Source organism: Acartia tonsa, chromosome 8 (assembly GCF_053477335.1).
Source record: "Acartia tonsa isolate MP-2025a chromosome 8, ASM5347733v1, whole genome shotgun sequence".
NCBI classification, from domain to species: domain Eukaryota; kingdom Metazoa; phylum Arthropoda; class Copepoda; order Calanoida; family Acartiidae; genus Acartia; species Acartia tonsa.
Window position 1 is genome coordinate 33,759,085 of NC_137267.1, and position 21,287 is coordinate 33,780,371.

At 38.9% G+C, this 21,287-nt stretch overlaps 2 protein-coding genes across 3 annotated transcripts; one reads left to right on the forward strand and one right to left on the reverse strand.

Moving 5' to 3' along the window:
• Positions 1–169: 169 nt before the first annotated feature.
• LOC145326764 (uncharacterized) lies at positions 170–3,320 on the reverse strand. Of its 2 annotated transcripts, none has more exons than XM_080170167.1 (6): positions 3,192–3,320; positions 2,613–2,684; positions 2,059–2,100; positions 907–1,026; positions 510–606; positions 170–305 (listed from the first exon to the last, which is right to left on the reverse strand). In XM_080170167.1, the coding sequence occupies exons 1-6, from the start codon at positions 3,280–3,282 to the stop codon at positions 203–205; spliced, it is 525 nt and encodes a 174-aa protein (XP_080026293.1). In that variant the 5' UTR covers positions 3,283–3,320; the 3' UTR covers positions 170–202. The 2 variants fall into 2 exon arrangements, with proteins under 2 accessions (XP_080026293.1, XP_080026292.1); XM_080170166.1 differs by having other exon boundaries at positions 510–624.
• Positions 3,321–5,363: 2,043 nt separating this feature from the next.
• Positions 5,364–18,834, forward strand: LOC145326776 (uncharacterized). Its single transcript, XM_080170184.1, has 9 exons — positions 5,364–5,476; positions 12,999–13,048; positions 13,478–13,512; positions 13,930–13,999; positions 14,999–15,041; positions 15,546–15,614; positions 15,848–15,931; positions 16,444–16,532; positions 18,318–18,834. Exons 1-9 carry the CDS (start codon positions 5,446–5,448, stop codon positions 18,549–18,551), a joined length of 705 nt encoding a protein of 234 aa, XP_080026310.1. The 5' UTR covers positions 5,364–5,445; the 3' UTR covers positions 18,552–18,834.
• The last annotated feature ends 2,453 nt before the right edge of the window (positions 18,835–21,287 follow it).

Consider the following 21,287-nt stretch of genomic DNA (forward strand, 5'->3'; position numbering starts at 1 on the left):
AATTTCCCTTTGCCAAGGGGATGAGGGTGTAATGGTTGGTTCGCCAAACTCCTTAACTTAACAATCCTTGTTAAGAAAGAAGTCTAACTGTGCATTCTACAAAGTTGTTCATATAAGACATTTTAACCCCTTTAATTATGTTGCATTTGTTGCCTATGTAGATTAGAACTAAGTATCCTCCCAATTACTTGTATATATTACCCTAATTAAAAGATAAATTAAAAAGAGAAAGTTTAATATTCCTTGACTGCATTTCTTCATTTTCATCATTAAAATCTTCTCCTCCCTCAAACATTGGATCCTCATCCTTCATTCAGAAATGTAAATCTTTTCAATTGTACTACGAATATTTCTTTCTCTTATTGTCAAAGTGTTAAAACATAACTTTTAAAGTATATTGATCTTTATTATATATACATACTTCTTAACATGCTTTAAAAAAAACATATATGTGCAATTTAAAGTGATTTCATCCTAGTCTAAAGTATTAGCCTAAACTGATTCTACATTCCTGTTCTACATCTTTGGCATCCCAAACCTCTGATTCCATATCAGTTTCATCTTCTTCAAAGGCATCATCTTTCTCCATATTCTCATAATCATCATCTGAATTTGTAAAATCACCTAAAATATTTAATTACAAGGTTTTAGAAGATAAGGTGTTTGATTTTTTATGTCCATTCGCCCATCAGACAACCAACCCTTTGATTGCACCTGTTTTGAGCCAAGTCATTCCCCTACTCTAACTATTTATGTCGCACAACTGACATAGCAGCAGTAGGAACCATTCTTTACATCTTTAGTTATGATGAAGTGTCGGGCAAAGATTCAAACTGATTACCTTTCAAAGATTCAAATGGAAGTATTAGGCCACAGTCGCAGGTTAGATTAAACAAGTATCCTTACCCTTTTTATCGTGAGTATCTTGGATGATTTCTGCCTCATTGTCTGGTGCTTCTTCTTCAATATCAACAACTTCCACATAATCATTGCTGGAAGGGTTCCAGGTTTCATCATTGCTCTCATCTTTAAATATGTTTATACTAGCGGCTACGCCCCCAAACCTCTAGTGGCACTAATGGAATCTTTTAAAATACATAATTTTAGAAATAATTTCTCCAGGGTAAGATGAGGTTTTCTTATTCATGTTTATTCACGTTTTTCCGACACTAGCGTCGCCCTGCGGGAATTTTCAAAATATTTTTTGGGTATTTTTGGTGATTTCTCTTGAGAGGGTGGTGTTACTCTCTCCCAAAATAGTTATTAACCGTCCCAGGACCTATGAGAAGCTACCCTGTAAATGAGAACTTTATTGGTTCAGCGGTTAGCAAGATCCTTGGAACAGACATACACACACACACAAACATCCTCTTACTTTATTATAAGGATGTCTAGGATATATCCGCAGCTTACAATCTGCCTCTAAGCAGTTTTCTACTTTTAATTTATTTCTTTGTTCCTTTTCTATGGAGTTCCTTTCTTGTTAAAAAGTTAATCATTTATTTAATGTAAAATGTCATGAAAGCAATACTATTACTCACTTAAAAATAAAGCAATAATAAATGAAAATTTTAACTATGTCTCTTTAAAGTCACTACCATAACCTTTTTAGATAAATTGTTTTAATTAAAGCAAAGCTTTTCTATGATTAAGGTTGGTCCGTCTGTCCGTCCGGCACGGTTAGCCTTTTCTGTTAATTTAAACATGCTTGAAGTGTCCTATTTTTTCAAACTTTGTATGATGAATCCTATAACAAGGTATGATTTAGGTATCGTAGTAACTCTATAATCGTTACCAGAAAGTCCGTATGTTCATTTAAAAGAAACTGATTTTTGTCTTTAAACCGTAGGTATGGCCTTAAACAGCATTTAAGCAGTTTTGCAACAAATTTAATTACAATTTCGTTCAGACTTTTACTTATAATATTTTGATTTGTATTCTACTTATCCAATTCTGACTATATACAAGTGTAAATGTTTTTTGTCTTAACGTTTCAGAGTTCCGCAAATATGGATGTTGTCATCCTTGTTTTGATTCTGTATTGAATTCATTTTTTACCTGTGTGATGTTCATTGGCATTAGTTTCATCATCTATGTATTCTAAATGATAATAGACAAATAAATTATTTTTATCTTATATTCTAATTGAGTCAAGTCTTTATAAGATAGGTTTTAAGTTTTGGCTAGGAGCTTTTCTGCAACCTGAAGAAATTTCATAAATCAATTTTGCTCTAAAGATTTAAAAATCTTAACTCCATTTTATCATTATTATTAGCACGAATAGAATTTTTGGGGGGCTGAAATATAAAGATGATTCTGCTCCAATGTGTTCATATACAGAATTATATCTACATTTTGATCTGGAGAGTTGTAATTATAAAAATGAGCAGGTATAGTTCCATCCGTGACAACGACTCTTAAGGGGCGTTTCGTCGTTTTTCACAGTAGTTTTTGATAGGTTATTAGGTGATTGCCCCGCAGGGTTAGGCCTTTGGCCCCACATGTTTAGAGCCTCCTGCAGTGGCTAGAAATAGGAGAAAATGTATATTAAGGCTCATAAACATAAAAATTCTAAACTGCTTTGTTTGACATAAATACAAAAGTATCATTACCTCCATTTTGTTCTGGAGGATTATTAATATAAACAGAATCTTCAACCTCCAGGTCATCTGTAAAACTTTCATCTAAATAATATTAAAATGTGTATCCTTATAATAAAGTATCAGAATGTTTGTATGTTTGTCTGTCTGTCTGTACTGATAAAACTGATTTGGATTTCCTTTAAAGGGTAGCTTTTCAAATGTCCTGGGAAGGTTTATAACTATTTTGGGGGAGGGCACCAAAAGGAATCACCCTAGAAAAAAATTTCCCCCCTCCGAAAAAAGAAAAGAAAATTTGAATTTAGAATTGGGTTATCGAATTCAACTCCCCAATCTATGCCTCTAGGGGCATAACCGCTAATTTTAAATAATTTAATAAATTAAACAAAGAGTATCCTTGCCAAGGACGTCCAAGCTTTTTGAGTGGAGGAAATATTGGTTTCAAATGTTTAAGAGTGGTAATCTATCGTATTTTCTGCAACTTTTAGTGGGGTAAAATGAAGGGTTTCAAAGTTTGAGTGGTGTAATCACCCCTCTATCCACCCCACCACTTGTCTTGCCCTTTGTATTAAAAGTTTGTAAGTAATATACCTTTCATTCTTTGTCTACTTTTCTTCTTAGGATCAGCTAACAAAGCTGGAATTATTAAAACTGTTGTTATAATTATTTTCCATTTTACCATTTTTGTTTGTCTAAAACTTTTAAATGCTTTTGACAAAATGAATCTTTAAAGATATCTATAATACAAAGTAGAATGGTGTCTGTCTGTCTGTCCGTCTGTCCCTTAAGATCTCGGTAAACACTGAACCGATCGGATTCTACTCTTCGGGGAATATACCTACTAGTCCTGTGGTGGTTTTAGGCTATTTTCTTGGGGGGTGGGACACACCCTAACCCCCCCGAAAAAAAATACCCCCATTTTTTTTTGTTGAAGATTTTCTTAGTCCTTTTATATATATATATTTTTAAGATTTCCATGGTCCTTTTTTTCAATTTTTTTTTTTGCTGAAGATTTTCTTGGCATTTTATGAATTTCGCCTTAATTTTTAAGATCTTGGTAGCCGATGGACCGCTAAGGTCCTAAGGGTTTATACCTAGAGTCCTGAGGTGGTATATTAAGCAATTTGTTTGAGAGCGTGGTACACCTCTCACTCCCTCAAAAAAGTAAAAATGTCCTATGAATAAATTTTTTATCAAAAACAAATTTGTGGGGGCGAAACCCCCATAAAAATATGAATACTACCCCATTCAATACCCCCTCCCCCCCCCCCCCCTAAAAAAAAACTGTATCAGAATAGTTATCTATCTCATCTTTTTATAAACAGCTTTCCGCGGAAATAAAAATGTTTAATACTATGATTGTGCATTGAATAGAAACTGGATAAATAATACGATACGATACATGATTTTTAGTGTAACCGAGAACTGGTTCTTATCCACCGAATATCGATTAGGTTCAAAGCCATACTGATGAAACTGTTAATATTTTACAAACACTCACAGTACGAAAGAAAATAATTATTGATGTTTTACAAGAATTAAAATACTGAATGCAAAACATTTTCTTTGCATTTTTTGCTGGATTGTTCTATTAAAACAATAGTATATTAGATTACTTTTGTTATAGGAAGTTTTTAAAAATCAAATGAGTTAAATTCTAAAATATTTAATAATTTTTTAGGCTCTAAGCTTTAGTATATTGGGTAGTGGCGTTGGCGTGCACAACGATGCACCAGAGGGGTTTCAAAAATATAAGGGGGCGAAAAAAGGAGAAAGAGGCTCTTACAAATTTAATATTTAGTGGGTGGTTGACACCTCATTCTGCACGCCACTGTATATAATTTCTTAATTCATTTTCATCAATTACTGGAAGGGAATGACAATAGCATTAGAATTTCTAAATATATTTCCTCCAAAATATTGTAGACTGGGTACATTGGTGTGTATGTGTGTGCTTGTGTGTGGGCGTGGATATGGAAGTTGTGCGTGCGTGTTTTGTGTAAGCGTGCGTGTCAGCCTAAGTTGACCCTTAATCACCTGTAGCATATTATGATACATCATAAAGGAGGAGGGGATTTAAAGGGGGGGGGGGGGGGCATTTAGGTGGTTTTTTGAGGGGTTTAGTGTTCATACAACTCATGAAAAATTAACGTGGTGAAATAGCATTTAAAGTTAGTTGCAATTTTTATACTAGAGTAAGTAGCAAAAAAAGAATATATAATAAAGTATTTATATAGAAAAAAAATTTCTGAAATAAAATTCATTATTTACCAAGAAAAATACATATTTGTTGTTTTTTAATAACAGTTTTACATATTAAATTGGAGTTTTTTAAAGTTTTGGTTGTTTATTTATACGCCTACTTTTATACTCTCCAAGATTGTATAGAAGGTATAGTTTTAAATGATTTTTTTTAAAGCGAAGCTTTACTATAAAGGGGTTGGTCTGTCCGTCCATCCGTCCGTAACGGTTAGCTCTTTTCGTTAATGTAGACATGTCAGTATTTTCCCATCCATTTAAAACTTTGAATGCTGATTCCTATAACAGTTAGGTACGATTTAGAAAGCATAGCAAGATTTATAAATTAATGTTCTATATCAAGTACTGTCACTTTATTCGTTTTATTCAAATTTATGCTACACTAAGCTTTTATGTGTAATTTCATACAATTTTGGACATGATGAATTCTAAACCGTTTGTAAAACCTTGAAGTATTATTATGAATATATGACCGCAAAGCTAGGTACCAAAGTTGCTCAGTTGTGTTACATCACCTGTGTAGTAGTGGTCACATACAACTATTTACTTATATTTCATAAAATTTTAATAGTGATTTCAAAGAAAAATGTTGCTGTTTATGTTTTTATTGATAATAGGTAAGATTAATATCTTGTTTTTGATAAATGAAAGTAGTATATATTAATGGATATTATGATTGCAGAAAAATTTTGGTTGCTATTACCCTTCTCATTTATTGGTCAGTTCATTAGTTCATTTAGATGAAGGGGAGGAATGGGGTGCAAGGAGAGGAAGGGGGAATCGTTATTTCATCCCACTGAATGTTTCACTGTATTAGAGAACATGAAAATCTGGTGTAAGTGTGGTATTCGGCAACCGTGAGCCATGCCTATGGCACCCCTGATCTAGGGTTCGGTGGAGGGTCAATGGCCCTCCCCCGAGTCCTGGGGAAGGGGTCTAGCGGCCCCCTCCCTATGCTTAAAATTAATGATTGAATCTGTCATGTTTATTATGGTTAACTGTATTCTTAATTCTCCCCCACCCTTTTTCAGGGATGGGGGATCATTATTGCCCAAACTGACCATTGTATATGTATTATGATGCTTTTATGTTATGATTATTTATTCCTATCCATGTAATTATTGTTTGTTGTATATAGCTTCAGTATCTTTTAAACCTTCAATAAAGTGACAACTGAAATAGATGTTGATCATTATCTAGTGAATGCTAGAGAAGCGTAGCTTCTCTATAGTAAGGTGTCCACGTCTGTTACACTGCCGTAATCTAATTGAACTCCGGTGTCTGCCATTTATCCTCGGCGGATACCACAACTTTGGTGACAGCTGTGTGAGATTACGGCGAACCACAAGTGTAGAGCAGACGCGCATCTGAGGCTAAGGTACTCCCAGCAGTGAATCTGGCAAAACTGACGCAAGCAACCTGAATTACCCACCCTGGACAGCAAAGTTTAACTCTGCATCCGGCAGTTGTGGAAGCGAGACAGCGAAATTTGACGAATAACCGCGAGCAGCGCTGATATCTAACGGAGAATTGAGCGCTCAAAGGGCTGAAACAGGCCTGCGGACCGGCTGAAACAAGCCAAATAAGTGTAAACGGCTGGAAATAGGCCAACTTTACTGCAAGAAATAGCAGGATCCGAACCAGTGGCGCTAGCAGGACGGGACATTCCCTGCCGCCATCAGCCGGATTTGGATCAGCGGCGCTAGCAGGACGGGACATTCCCTGCCGCCGATAGGCTGAAACATGCCACATAGCTGCAAGCTGCGAGCTAACATACGAGTGTAGTGCACCAGAACAGAGAAAAACTACGTCAACTCCAAGTATCCTGAGAGGCTACAACGCAGCCACCCATCTAGAAAAACAGATATTATGTTACATTGCAGGGATTACCACCCTGGTGTGATGGCTAAACAATAGATTTATGAGCAAAGCTTGGCAAACAAATTGTTGTGTTGTGATAAATCTAAGAATAGAACAGGCTTGGATTTATTGTGTATTGTGATAACAGCTAAAAATAGAACAGAGTTGGTAAACAAATCTGTTATGCAATTGTGATAAGGACAAAAATAGAAGCTAGATGTAATATAATAAAGACCCTGATATACAATCAAAACATCTCAAGCCCACAGCACAACAACAATACACCCCTTATTCCAAGGGAAAGGGAGGAGCCCCTCTCCATTGAAGGCAAATACAATCAGGGTGATATAATAGATAAGCCTAGGATTAAGAAGAAAAGGCACTATTACACCAGCACACAGTTACCTCCCTCCCTCACAGGGGAAACGGACGGAGTTACCCCCGTCCCCTCACGCGCTTCCCCCCTTCCTACCCACACTAGACTAAGTCCGTCTGTAGTGTGGGGCTAGCGATCGGACACACAGAGCGCCATTCACGGGTAGCGCAACAGAGTGCGGAAAATATCATAAATTCAACGGACGAAGCGGACCAATGAGAGAGCGAGTTGAGGGGTGAGAGCGCGTTTTCCCCGTGTGCGCGGATTTGACGGTGCGGACGCGCGTTGCAAGGACAGGAGATTTCACGCACACACACGCACACACACACACACACACCGGAGCGGAGCTACTCCCTAGCATTTAACAGGGGTATTTTTAGCAAATAAAGAATTACAAGCTTCTCTCCTTCTAGCTCTAGTGTGATAAAGGAAAACCCAATCAGTTCCTGACAGCAGTTCAGACCCTCAACATCTATCTACCCCTACCAGCCTACCCTACAACCTCAGCACCTAACTAGTGATAAGTACAGCTAAGTTATATCTTTGCAACTAAACTACCAACCTAGTGATACAAACAGTGTTGGCTGTTAGGCTAGAAAGCCTCAAGTGACAAACCATTCATTTTAGTACTGTATAACTTTGTGCCCGCCGTTGAACCGTTGACCCAATGGACCAGCAGCAAGCCCCAGGAGGTGACCAAGCCCCAGGATGGCTCCAGGATGACCCTCAGCCGGCCCCAGCCGAGTACCGCAAGCTGATGCTGAGCAATCTGCCGGAGTATAGAGGGCCGCCCAAGCAATCCTGGTCGGCACATATCCGCAGACTCGAGATGTCATGGGCGGCTTACCGCGTGCCACCTCATGATTCCCTCAACCGCCGCAACGCCCTCCTACTGTCACTGGTAGGGCAAGCGGCGGAAATGGCGTCCCATCTGTTTGGCGAGGCAGGCCAAGCCTTGACCTACGAACAGGTCAAGGCCGAGTGTGAATTGCTATTTCGCCCTGCTTTTGAATCCCAAACGCTTAAACAAGCGTTTAGGGATTACAAGCAACACTCGACAGAACCTATACAAGCGTACATATCAACTAAGTGCGCCTTGTATAGGGACGCCTACAACCATGAGGATCTTGAGTTGTTGGTGGACGAATTAAATCGTGGAATTCGTAACGCCAATGTAAAACGCCTCATGATGAACCATGAAATTACGAGTGTACCTGAGTACACTCGTAAGGCCATGTTTACCGTCACCATGGTTACTAAGCAACTGAAGGAAGGTGTGTGCTTAGTGGACTCGACCGAAGGGCTGACTGGATCTGCTTGCATCCAGTTGCCCCAATATGACGAGTCGGAGCCAATGGAGATTGGCTCCTTGGCTCCGGGTCTCCACCAGATGGGGAAGGTCGCTCCAGATGACAAGGTCCCAGGTCGCTGCTTCCGCTGCCAGGGGAGAGGCCACCGAGCTCGAGACTGCCCAACGCCTGTGGAAGTTAGCCTAGAGGAGAGACGCACCCAGCCACGCCGTGACCGTTCTGCCAAGTGTGAGCGTTGCCACTATGACGGTCACACGGCGGCCGATTGTAGAGCTGACTGGGCCCAGGTAGCCAGCCGCAGGCGCACCGCCGATAAGAGTGCCCCTCCAGGGAAGCCCAGCAGAGTGGCCCACATGGAAGGGAGCGCGCCCCCAGCACCACAACAGCAAGCAGCCGCCCCCAGAGCTGCGGACCGAGCCGACGGGATGCCGCAGTTTGGGACTGTCCCAGCTAGGATCAACGTACTGGGCGGCGCGGCTGAACCCAACCGGGTTGGCCTAGGCTTCAGTCTTAACCATCTGGGGCCAGAGCTGATACAATCCAACAACATAGCCGAGCCAGAGGTGCTGAGGCCCCAGCCTTTTAGCCTCAACATGATGGAACCTGCCCGACTGAGCCTACCCAGCAAGAGTGGAGGGGCGCTGCCCAGCGTCCCTGAGACGGTGTATGGGGAGGCCCTGGCAGCCGCCGAACGAGAGAGGCAGGAGGTGCTAGCCAGCGCCTCTGCATCGATGTATGGGACGCCACCCGGCGTCGCCACCTGGGATGATGGGGGGGTGCTATCCAGCGCCTCCCACCTGGTGCCTGGGGCGACAACCGTCGCCGCCACCGAGATACCTGGATCCTGGAACGAGCCAGCCTCCAACCTGATGTCTGGGGCGACAACCGTCGCCGCCACCGAGAGACCTGAGTCCTGGAACGAGCCAGCGGTCCCAGAGGAAGGGGTGACACCCGTCACCCCCAGTCAGCCAGCGCCACCAGCCTGCAGGGAGAGCCCAGCTACATGCCATCCAGAGCCCCCTGCCAGCCAGGGGAACCCAGCTGCTCAACATCAGGATAAGTTGAATTTGTTAAATGTGTTGTATCCAAGATATTGTAAAAACCCAGCCTTGCCTGTGCCCCCTGCACCAGAGGCTGGGGAGATTGAAATTCGGGAAAATAAGGACTTGCCTGTGCCACATGCACCTGAGTTCCTAGGGCAGGGGAGGGAAGTGAGTAAGGGCGAGCCTGTGCCACATGCACTTCAGCCCCATGCCACTGGGCATGCTTTGGACAAGGGAAGGGAGCACTTGGGGCTAGGGGAGCCGACACCCAGGCAAGTGCCAGTCGCTTGCCAGTCTGTCATTGGGGAGGGTATCGGGGTGCCTCGGCCGCATACAGATAACGCTCAATGGAAACTTGTATCTAGCCAGGAGCAGCCCAGCCGTGTCCAGTCCCAAGAAGCAGCCGTGACCAGAGCTGAAGATCCCCAGCCGCGTGTACGAGGAAGATGGTTGCCTGGAAGCCTCTCCCATTGGTGGATGGTCCTGTGGGGCCTCCTGCTGGCAGCCGTGTGGCCTACAACCAGCTACGTCCTGGTGGGATGGGACTGTGCCAACCCCACCCATGTCACATCCTACAATAAAGAAAAGATGTGTAACATGGAGCCCCTACACCAGGAGGTGCCCCTGGGCCATGAAGTACACGTCCTGCAGCAAGTCAAGGTGAGGGAAACCACCGGGTACAGTTGTCAGCTCACCGTGTCCCAGTGGACATTCAGGTGTGGAGTATGGGGTCACCTCAAGGTGACCTCGGTCCCCACCCTCATGAGGCCAACCAAGATAGACCCAGAAGCGTGCCGAGACCTGGCCAGGAACCGAGTCTACACGTTGCCAGGCAAGACCCAGCCACTGACGTTCCAGCTGAACCATCCCCTGTTCTTCACCATCGATATGGTGGGCGCCCTCGTCAACAGCCCCGAGGGGGTGGGTTGTGAAGGGGAGGACGTCCACTTCGAGGGCCAGCTATACCGCAACGAATTAGTGCTCCAGGAGCGACGGCTGCTGGTCAAGGAGGAGACCTATGTGGTGGAGGATGGACGGGTGGAGTCCCAGTCTGACCACCTGACCCTAGAGTGCCCCCATTCTGAGCTGTCCTGCATCACTGGGGAAGCAACCTACGTGTGGGACCACCTGGGAAGAGATTGCCCCTTGAGGCTGATCCGCAGCCTCCAGCCCAGCCTGGTGATGGATGCATATCTGGTTGACCATCAGGCCCAGTTTTTCATCAACATGACCAACCCCACCTCGATTGTGAACTGCGACTTCGAGGCCCATGCCACAAACCATCCAGCGTTGTTCGTGGCAGCTGACCCAGCCGCGGCTGCGCTGCCCAGAGTGTCGGCCAGGGATGTTGACGTTCCCCTTCAAGCACAAATACATGCAGGTTATATTGGGTTTACCCTGGAAACGCGCATGAAAAGCACCGCAGCAGAAGAAGTAGCGGCCAACTGCTGGAAGCTCCAGCAACTAGACCCGGCCCACCCTGTGCGTGTCCAGGGGAGCACGTTCTCGGTACTGAGGGGAGACATCCTGCTGCAGCTGACCTGCCAACGTCATAAATACGTTGTCCGCGAACACAAGGAGTGTTGGGACAAAGTGCCAGTAGAGCCCACAGGTTTTGTAGACGCTGTGACACGGGTATATAGTGAACACGCCACCAAGATTCCCTGCTCCTCCACCTACCCCCTGACTGTGCACGCGGAGGAAGGCTGGATAGAGTTAACCCCCGCTCCCAAGAAAAGGCCACCCCCGCTGGATACGCCTAAGCAATTGTTGACAGAACCCTTAGATGACTTCAGTTCAGGTGGCTTGTATTCGCAGGCTGAGTTGAACGACTGGCAACAACTGCTGGCGTTCCCAGCATACAAGAGTGCCATGCTGACCGGCCTATCCTATGGCTCCTGCGTTCAGCAAGGCAGCTGTTCGGCCACAGGAGACCATGGGATAGTGTCCTACAACATTGACCGACTGGCGGAGGAAGGAGAGGCAGCCCTGGATGTCTGGGCTGGATTTAGACAAGCCATCCACGAGTGGGGAGATGGCGCAGCCATACTGTGTTTGCTGTTGTTGATCCTCAAACTGCTGGGGGACCTAACCATCATTTCCCTGGCAGCAGCACAAGGAGGAGTCCGGGCAGCCCTGAATGCGATATCACAAGTGTTCCTGTACCATCCAGCTTTGTATAGGAAAGCGCTGGCTAGAGCCAGGCTCAACCATGCCAAGTCCCGGGACTTTTCAGTGGACTGGGATGCCATTCCCATCGGCAGGGAAGCAGCCGAGGAAATGGTGTCTATGAAATCAACTGACAGCGGGCATGACCGCCCAGGTAGGCCAGGACCGCCCTCTGGCCGACCCCGCGGCCCCTCAGGAGGACAGGCCGCTGCTCAGACGATTAACCTGGCAGCCAGCGCCCCAGCCGCTGCCAACAACAACCAGCAGGCCCCACTGCTGACCGTTCCAGCAACAACTGTGCCACCAGCAAACCTGATACCTGCCGGCGCTGACCAACGTGTCCAACCCAAGCCAGCCTCTGCCTTCTACCCCACATTGGGAGCCCATCAACCCTAAGAAGACACTCACCACTAGGATTCCATTGAATCATTATCGTTTGTATATATATCTTAGCCCTAAGGAGCGGACCGAAGGCCTCAACCACTGTCGGAAGTCTGGTAGGGAAATCATCTCCCAGCCTTCCGAGGGGAGAGTTGTGGTATTCGGCAACCGTGAGCCATGCCTATGGCACCCCTGATCTAGGGTTCGGTGGAGGGTCAATGGCCCTCCCCCGAGTCCTGGGGAAGGGGTCTAGCGACCCCCTCCCTATGCTTAAAATTAATGATTGAATCTGTCATGTTTATTATGGTTAACTGTATTCTTAATTCTCCCCCACCCTTTTTCAGGGATGGGGGATCATTATTGCCCAAACTGACCATTGTATATGTATTATGATGCTTTTATGTTATGATTATTTATTCCTATCCATGTAATTATTGTTTGTTGTATATAGCTTCAGTATCTTTTAAACCTTCAATAAAGTGACAACTGAAATAGATGTTGATCATTATCTAGTGAATGCTAGAGAAGCGTAGCTTCTCTATAGTAAGGTGTCCACGTCTGTTACACTGCCGTAATCTAATTGAACTCCGGTGTCTGCCATTTATCCTCGGCGGATACCACATAAGATCTAAGTAATAATATGTCTTTTTTGCTACAGTAGGTATATATTTACGTGTCCTGTAATGTTAAAAAAATGGTTTGGGGGAATTTACAAAAACAACCCAAGAGATATAGCCCCTGAAAAAATATTTTCCCCTCCTTACAACATTTTTTCTACTTAAAAAATGAAAATTGAAATGGAAGTGGAGTGTCGACACTCCCCCCCCTCCTTCTATCAATATCCTCAAGAGGCCTCTTGAGGTGTACCCGCTATAGTCTTCACTTTAGGATGAAGGGTCTAACAAAACTCATTTAATCTTATAATTGTACATGTTTATATCCGCGGAAAGCTGTTTATAATACGATGCGATGCACAACTATTGAAAATATTTTGTCTTAGGTCAATTGGAGAATACTTATTGTGGGCAAAGTAGATCTGATATCAGTAAGGTAAAATATTTATATTTTCAATTTTTATTTTGACTAATTTTTATTCTAGTTTCTGATCAGTATCACAGTCCTCAAAGTTTAATAATATTTTTTCTTATTCGTTGGCTTAACAACGTTGGTGTATCTTTATGAATTTTGATTGGCTAATTGTAATCTACAGAAGGGGTAATTTTGTGTATTAATATTGGGTGTGTATGTACATCAATTGGTAGATTTTCTTATCCCTACAGATCCCTGATTTATACGTTTCCTTATCTGGATGGTACAAACAGCAGTGTACAAACTTTCCCCTTGGGTTATAATCTTTATTTTATTTATAATTAGGATCTTGACAACCCAGAATATCGCCGACATATTTTTCACATTAATGATTATCAAAAAGTTACGTTCATGTAATAAAAAAAAAAAAAATTTCTATTTTATTTTTAGTTATTAACAGAACTGGAAGAATTGGGTTTACACAGGTAAAAATAGTTTTTTACAGCCTGATACCCCACCCCTTATTTTTTAAATAAATTGCGGTAACCCAATATAACCTAACTCTATCTGACCTAAAGTTATATAAACAAACAAATGAAAAACTATCCCCCCCTTGCTCCTTGTTTTCAATTTAAAAAAAAAAAACAAGGGAGGGGGGGGGGCCCGGGGGGGTAGGGTTATCGGTGCTAAACCTGAAAGCTAAAGCTGAATAAAAAACAGTATACTGTTTAAGGACATACTTACATTTTTAGGACTTGATTATAGTTATGCTTCGCTTATAATTGTATAATTTAACGAAAAAAGCTATCCGTTCCTGACGTACGTACGGACCGACCCTAACTATAGAAAAGCTTCGCGTTTAAGAATTGCAGTAGCCACAAGTATAAATGAAAATTTTGTAGGAAACCTGACCTGGACTCTAAAGTACCAGATTATGCCAGGGACAGATATATCCCCTACAACTTTCCAGAGGTAAGGTCTTAATAAAGGCCAGTAGCCGATTTTGTAATGTTATATAAAAGAGTTACGCAGACGCTAAATATAAATATACTAAATTAAATGTAACTCTTCCTTCTATGTCTTATAATATATAAGGAGCCCAGAAAGAAAACTTTCCTGGAAAGTAAAGTCCATTTGAATTATTTCTAGCAGGGATTTTAAAAAGACGAACAAGTTCATATTTCTCTTGGCATAAAAATATAAAGACATACCTAACATTCTTAGAGCCTTTACAACATTCGATGGATCTATTGATTAATCCAAGTAAATTTATTTTGATGAGAGTATTAGCGTTCCTTGAACAGAAACTTAAAACAAAATTAATGAAGTGTTTTCGGGATCAGAAGGATATAACTTGCATGCGACTTTTGATAATCGTCTGCAAGCTTCTACCATTTAGTCGATAGATTTCAACTAGCCATCATTCCCCTTTTAAACATTCAAAAGGATCGTACTTGTTGGGAAGGCTTTTTAGGACCCATTAGGAGCAATTTGTAAATTTTTCTTGACTTCTTAAAAAAATATGAAAATTTTAAAGAGTATATCAAAATTCAAAATTCTTAAAGTTAGATAATTAATTTTAGATTTTTTTTTACAGAATTTTGATGTTTTGAATTTAAAGAAAACAGTAGTTTTTTAAAAGTTTAGAGGCACCTAGCGGCAAAAATGTAAACTTTATAAAATATGAAAATAAATCAAAATACACTTATTATAAAACGCAGCTCCTTTTAAGGCAATACAAAGTGTGTATTAACGGCCGACCAACCAAGTAAGTAAGCTGAAATAATCCCTTCTTGCTTGCTAACGGATTTCAAAAATAATAAATGAATTGCAAAAATATGAAATGAAATCATATTGGTTGATTTACCAAAATGTTGTGTAGATGATAACTTTAATTTCCACTTGCTTTTCAAGAATATTGGTAGCTTATTATTGTTGCGCTACTTATTAACTTGTATTTTCTTTGCTTAGGATTGTTATGGATATCCATGCTCAGAATATATGAGGAAAAAAGGTAAAATTTTTCCTAGATACATTTTTCAAACGCTAAACTTTTCTATAATTAGGGTCCGTCCGTCCATCCGGGACAGTTAGCTCTTTTCGTTAGTTCGACATATAAGAGTTGTCCTATCGGTTTTAAACTTTGCACGATGATTACTATAACAATTAGGTAGGATTTTGAAAAATCCGTAAGTCCTTTAAAAGGTGTGCTGATTTTTTTTGAAAATTTTGTATGTTGTTATTATCCTTTTTATCTGATTTTTTAAATACTGATTCCTATTTTACAAGGTACAAAGTTATAAGGGATTGGGAAGCATCGCTATAATCAATTCCTAAAAATATAAAAATGTCCTTAAATAGTATCCTGTATTTAAGAAGTTTTGCAACAAATTTACTTACAATTTTGTTTAGACTTATGCATTATTATTCTGCTTATTTAGTTCTGACACTCTACAATCTGTTGGTCTGTTGGTTCATCACTTACCAACAAACCTCCTCAAACTTTGTTAAATTTTAGGTGAATCTGGATATGATCACTTGACTGCCAAAGAACAAGAAAAGCTGGCAGTGCAACTTTTTGGAGAAGGTTAAATTTATACACACCAAAATTATTTTCATTTCTAAAGCTTTAAAGTATTCTAAATATTATCCTTACAATAAACTAACAGGATCTTGCTAACCGCTTAACTGTTAAGGTTATCCTTTAAAGTGTAACTTCTCATAAGTCCTGGGAAGGACTATGAAACTATTTTATTATAAAAATATTCACCCCAAATTCTGGTGTTTTTTTTAATTTTGTATAAATATAAATAAATAAAGGTGGTGGCAGTTTAGCGACTAGCTGGATGCAACTGGCGCATTTTACAAATGCATTCCTATGGAAATCTGTTATCTTTGTCATAGGTAAAAATAATTTTGTAAAGAAAACGAAGTAGCTGGTTTTGTCGTATTTTCAAAGTAGCTTTTCTCCTTTTTCTAGCCCTTGCGTGTTGCTATAACTCTGCGGGGCCTATTTCCTACAGGGCAATCATTAACATTTACCTAACCTAAAATAACCTTTCAAAAGCTAGTTTAAAAAAATAAGACGAAACCCGCTACTTCATTTTTTTTCAACTTGACCGACAGTCTAAGTGAGTTATGAACTAGATGCTCATTGATTAGTGAACCTTTACCGGAAAATCTAGCGGTCTAACTATAATACTAGCTGAGAAATTCACAGAGACTAATATCCTTATATAAAAGCAACAGGATCTCTGTCTGTCTGTACTAAAAGATCTCGCTAACTGTTACCGACATTGTTCTCCTCTAATGTGTATGTAGATAAAAATAAAGCTTCTCATGTGTCCTCAAGGGGCGTGGCAGCTAGTAAAATATAGAACAAATATAAATATAACATTTTTTTTATATTTTTTTAGGTTTACTGTTTCTAGCCCCAATACTAGCCTACTTTCTGCCTCCTATCAACCCTGTGGAAAACAGAGATTATTTTTTGGATCAAATAACAGTAAGTTTTTTTTTCAGTATTGGCAATTGCTGCGAAACCAATTAATATCCCCTTAAAGACACTTTTTTTTGCAAATAATAAAATAAAGATAATAAATTAAATTTAAAGTTTAGTTTAATACTGTGCCTTAAACCTCTTCCCCAGCAAACTGTAATTAATCTTATAATTTTTCATTTTATTATCCGCGGAAAGCTGTCTATAATTTTATGCGATAAATAACTATTATCTCACCTTTTTATTCAAACAAAATTCAATTAGAACCAATGCTACTCTACAAGTAATATGGTCAGTTGCTTTATATGTTTTCTTTGTTGAAAAAAGGGACAAAAATTACAGTAAGTTTTTCTTGAAGATACCTATAGTACCTATAAAAAAGGGGATGAATTAAAAAACTTAGCCAAAGTATCCAGAATAACCCTATATTATAGTAATGGATTTTTCTAATATAACGTTATTCTGGTTTCTTTGGCCAAAAGTTTTTTTTCTATCTTGTTTTATTAGACAATATAGAAAGCTTCATTTTCCTTTATTTCGCCTTTTATTAAAAAAATAAGAAACAAAAGCAACTCTACAAGTCTTTTTCTCTGTTGCTTTACATGTTTTTGCTTTTTCTTTGTTAATGTAAATGTATAAAATAAATATAAGAATAGGAATTATTTTCAAAATTAATTTAAAGTTGTAAAAAAAATGACAGAAAGTAATGAGACTAAAATTGTTTAAATTTTTCAGAAAAAAAAATATTTCTCTAAAAGAAGGTGTATCAACTATTTTTTTTATAGCTAGCCGGTTCTTTTAGTAAGTAGTAGATGTAAAATTTTTCATAGAATTCAGATATGCAATCGTTTTTTTTTGTAGACCTCTTATTTTTTAAGTAATTTAAGTTTTAAAAAAAAAAATTAAGTCGATTTTAAGGTACTAAAATGCAACAAAAAAAAGAAAGAAAATGGTCATTATGAACAAAAATAGTAAGATCTTTAATTTGACACTTTACTTTTTCAATTCTGTCAGGTAATTATTGAAAAAATCGATTTTTTTAAACCCACGAGAATAAAAACTTTGAACTTAATTTTATTATTTCACAGGTAAAAAAATATGGGTTCATATATACCTTTAGAATCAGAAAAATATTACGAATCCATTGTAAGCAAAATTGAAAAAAAAGTTTACAATATAGTATATAAACTACAATAAAAGGAATTATATGAAAATATCGTATTATATTGTACAGGCAACGTCTTAATTCTTGAATTGAGTATAAAAATGGGAAGGGGGTATAGAGGGGGTAAAAAAGGGAAGACGATAGTGTTGCCTGAACAAAAAATATAATTGGCCATTTGTTTATTTTTTTATTTTTTTACTTTTTTTCAATTTTGCTTACAATGGATTCGTAATATTTTTCTGATTCTAAAGGTATATATGAACCCATGTTTTTAATGTCTGTTTGAGAAAATATTTAGGTCTAAAGTTTTTATTAAACCGAGGTTTAAAAAATAGATTTTTTCAATCATTACTCAACAGAATTTTAAAAGTAAGGTGTCAAATTAAAGATCTTACTATTTTTGTTCTTACTGGCCATTTTCTTCTTTTATTTTGTTGCGTTTTAGTACCTTAAAACCGACTTAATTATTTTTTTAAAAAAACTTAAATTACTTAAAAAATAATAGGTCTACAAAAAAACCGATTGCATATCTGAATTCTATGAAAAATTTTACATCTACTACTTACTAAAAGAACCGGCTAGCTATAAAAAAAAAGTTGATACACCTTCATTCAAAAATATTTCAGAACAGCATAGCAAGAGCAACCATTATTGTTGATATGGACAAATCAGAGGGCAGCAAAAATAAAACTATGGCGCTGTATAGCCAATCAGAAGCAAGTATCAACCAGACAATAATTATAGACCAATCAGAAACATCAACAGATTTCGACCAATCAGAATCAAGCAATACAACAGCTACTGAAACTTCTAAAACACCAAGATTTTTAAATCCTGATATTGAAAGATTAGGATTCTAATTGGAATATTTGATTGTAAACCAATTTTTTCCTAAGTGTAGCTACTCTTTAACTGGTTTATTATATCTGTTTTATAAAAGTCAATTACCAATATATATTGGATATTCTCATGTACCTAAGAATCTGAAATACATGTTAAAAATTCATTCCATAAAAATATGGGTATGATTATAAGTAAGAAATTGTTTTTGTTTATTGACTGTCTTTTTACCATTTTCATTGTTTTTTCTTCGCATTCATTCTTATTCAAGACCAACTCTTTAAAATACATACATATTTTTTTTTTTAAAGTATAAATTGTTCTTGTTTGTTATTCGTTAAGAAATATATTTTTATGTAATGTTATTGTTTTTTTTCTGTCATATTTTATTTTTTACATGTTATATCATGGCAAAGAATTGCTGTATTAACCTAACATTTAACTAAAGACGTTAAAAATGGTTCCTACTGATGCTATGTCAGGTTCGCGACATAAATAGTTTAAGTAGGGGGATTGACTTAGCCCATAAAACAGGCGCAACTCATTACCATGCACAGTTAGAACTTCTCAGTCAAAGGTCGTGCATCAAAGGGTTGGTTGTCTGTTGGATATTACTTAACCTAATATCCACCAGTGGGCATTAGAGTATTGCATCCCATTACAAGCGGATGATGCCCTTGGGTTCTTTAAATGATAACTTAAAATCCCGCCCTAATTAGGTAGTAGGTAATAATAAATTATCCTTTTGGGTTTAATCTCCGTGAGCCATACCCGCTTCTGGCTTTATGTCCTTGTGTAGTACAAGAATCCAACTCGTACCACAGAAATCCGGAGCAGAAGGAGTCCTTAAAAGACAGTTATTGGTTAGCTTCGCTACAATCAAGTTGTGTTCTAGTAAAAGATTCGTTTAATACTAAAAAATCTACACAACAAAATAATACATTACTAATCCTTATACTAAAGTAACAGGATGTTTGTCTGTTTGTGTGTCTGTGTGTACCGAAGGATCTCGCTAACCGCTGAACCGATCGGGTTCTCCTTAACAGGGTAGCTTCTCATAGGTCCCGGGAAGGTTTATAACTATTTTCTTGGGGAGTGGGACACCCCAAATCCCCACAAAAATAAAAAATATCCCCCCCCCCAAAAAAAATTTTTTTTTTACTTTTTCTTTTAAAATCTAAAATAAGAAATAGGGTTATCAAATTTGACTCCACCCTCCTCAAGTGCCCCCCAAGAGGCCTCTAGGGGCGTAGCCGCTAGTTCATTAATAAAGTAGGATAGGATAGCTGATACAGGTGATTTATCATCTTTTAAGGGTGAAGACTGAAGGGAGGTGTTTGGCAGTCCCGTTTAGGCGGTAGGATGGTTTTGTGGGGTGTTAGTTTGGTAACATTGTTATGGGCAGATACAAATAGATTGGTTTTATTAGTGGTTAGAAGACAACATAGGTCACATAGAACAAGGACAAACATTTTACACGGCGCAAAGCTTCTCTACATATCGTACCCATACTTCACTTACAGAGGCTAATTTTAAACTAGAGTATTAGGATGTAATGGATATATTATTATTTAGATCTTACACCAGAATTCCATGACGAATTACCCTTCCACTCCCTTTACCAAATCCCCTCCCCTCCTACTGGATTTACGACTTACCTAATAAATGAGTGTAATGTAAGCTAAATTTACGACAATTTTTCTGAATTTTTCTCTATGGGGAAGTCAGTCCATAGTAAGCATCTCTTTAAAAAATATAAAATATTTTTATCTCTAACGGCACTACTATTATCAATGTGCGTGAGTCCAGTTGTTTGATTCATAAGCTGTACTTTTATGGATATTGTTATCCTAGTTAAAGTTTACAGAATACAACAACAACGCAAGTTCTTAAAATTTATTTTGGCTATATACACAGAATACACGATAACATCAAAACAGCGTATTTTCTTTTAAAGTTTCTTACAAACCCGCAAATATATGAAAAAGCAAAATTAACACACCATATAAAACTTATGATTATGTCCTTGGGTAGCTCAACGTTTTGATTATATATGTATAAAAAGTACATGTCAATAAATCAATATAATATTTTCGTTGGAGATCTTATTTGGTACTCTTCTGCGAAAGATCCTAATTTTAGCCAGTGAGTTATTAAATAAAATAACGTCTTAAACAGGGACATCCAAGCTTTTTATTTTGAGAAGGGCATGATGAGGGGTTTCAAAGTTTGAGGGGGTGTTAACACCCCTTTACCACCACCCTAAGTCGTCTACGGTCATAATACGTTCACGAAAAAAAATGACTTGCTAAAAAAATTATTTGCCTAAATGAATAACAACACACCTTAAATACAAAACAAGTATTTCAGAACATTATCATTTTTTAGTTGAACCGCAGTTTCTGTAAATAAAACTTGCAGTGATTGTTTATTTTACTAAGTTATCATTTTGATAAAATTTAGAGATAAAACTGTATATTTTTTTAGTGTTATCTTTTAAATAGTGAAGCTAGAGGAACTTTAGATGCACATTTGAATTTTGTATGTGCAGACTTTATTAGTGATAACATTTTTAATCTCTGAAAACTCAGTTTTTTTGTTAGAAAGGAGATCAACACAATCTTTTTGTACGGGCCTATCATTTATTCTGAACCAAGAATAATTTCTATATCTTTTTTCTCTCTCTCTCTCTCTCTCTCTCTCTCTCCCTCTCTCCCTCTCTCTTTCTCTCTCTCTCTCTCTCTCTCTCTCTCTCT

Excerpts from the sequence above, each read along its gene's own strand:
- LOC145326764 (XM_080170166.1), bottom strand. The coding sequence starts at position 3,282 with ATGGTAAAATGGAAAATAATTATAACAACAGTTTTAATAATTCCAGCT. Across the intron at positions 1,027-2,058 it reads TGCCAATGAACATCACACAG|ATGAGAGCAATGATGAAACC; the intron begins GTAAAAAATGAA and ends ACATATTTAAAG. Across the intron at positions 625-906 it reads AGATACTCACGATAAAAAGG|GTGATTTTACAAATTCAGAT; the intron begins GTAAGGATACTT and ends TAAATATTTTAG.
- LOC145326776 (XM_080170184.1), top strand. The coding sequence starts at position 5,446 with ATGTTGCTGTTTATGTTTTTATTGATAATAG. Across the intron at positions 15,042-15,545 it reads AGAATATATGAGGAAAAAAG|GTGAATCTGGATATGATCAC; the intron begins GTAAAATTTTTC and ends GTTAAATTTTAG. Across the intron at positions 15,932-16,443 it reads ATCTGTTATCTTTGTCATAG|GTTTACTGTTTCTAGCCCCA; the intron begins GTAAAAATAATT and ends ATATTTTTTTAG.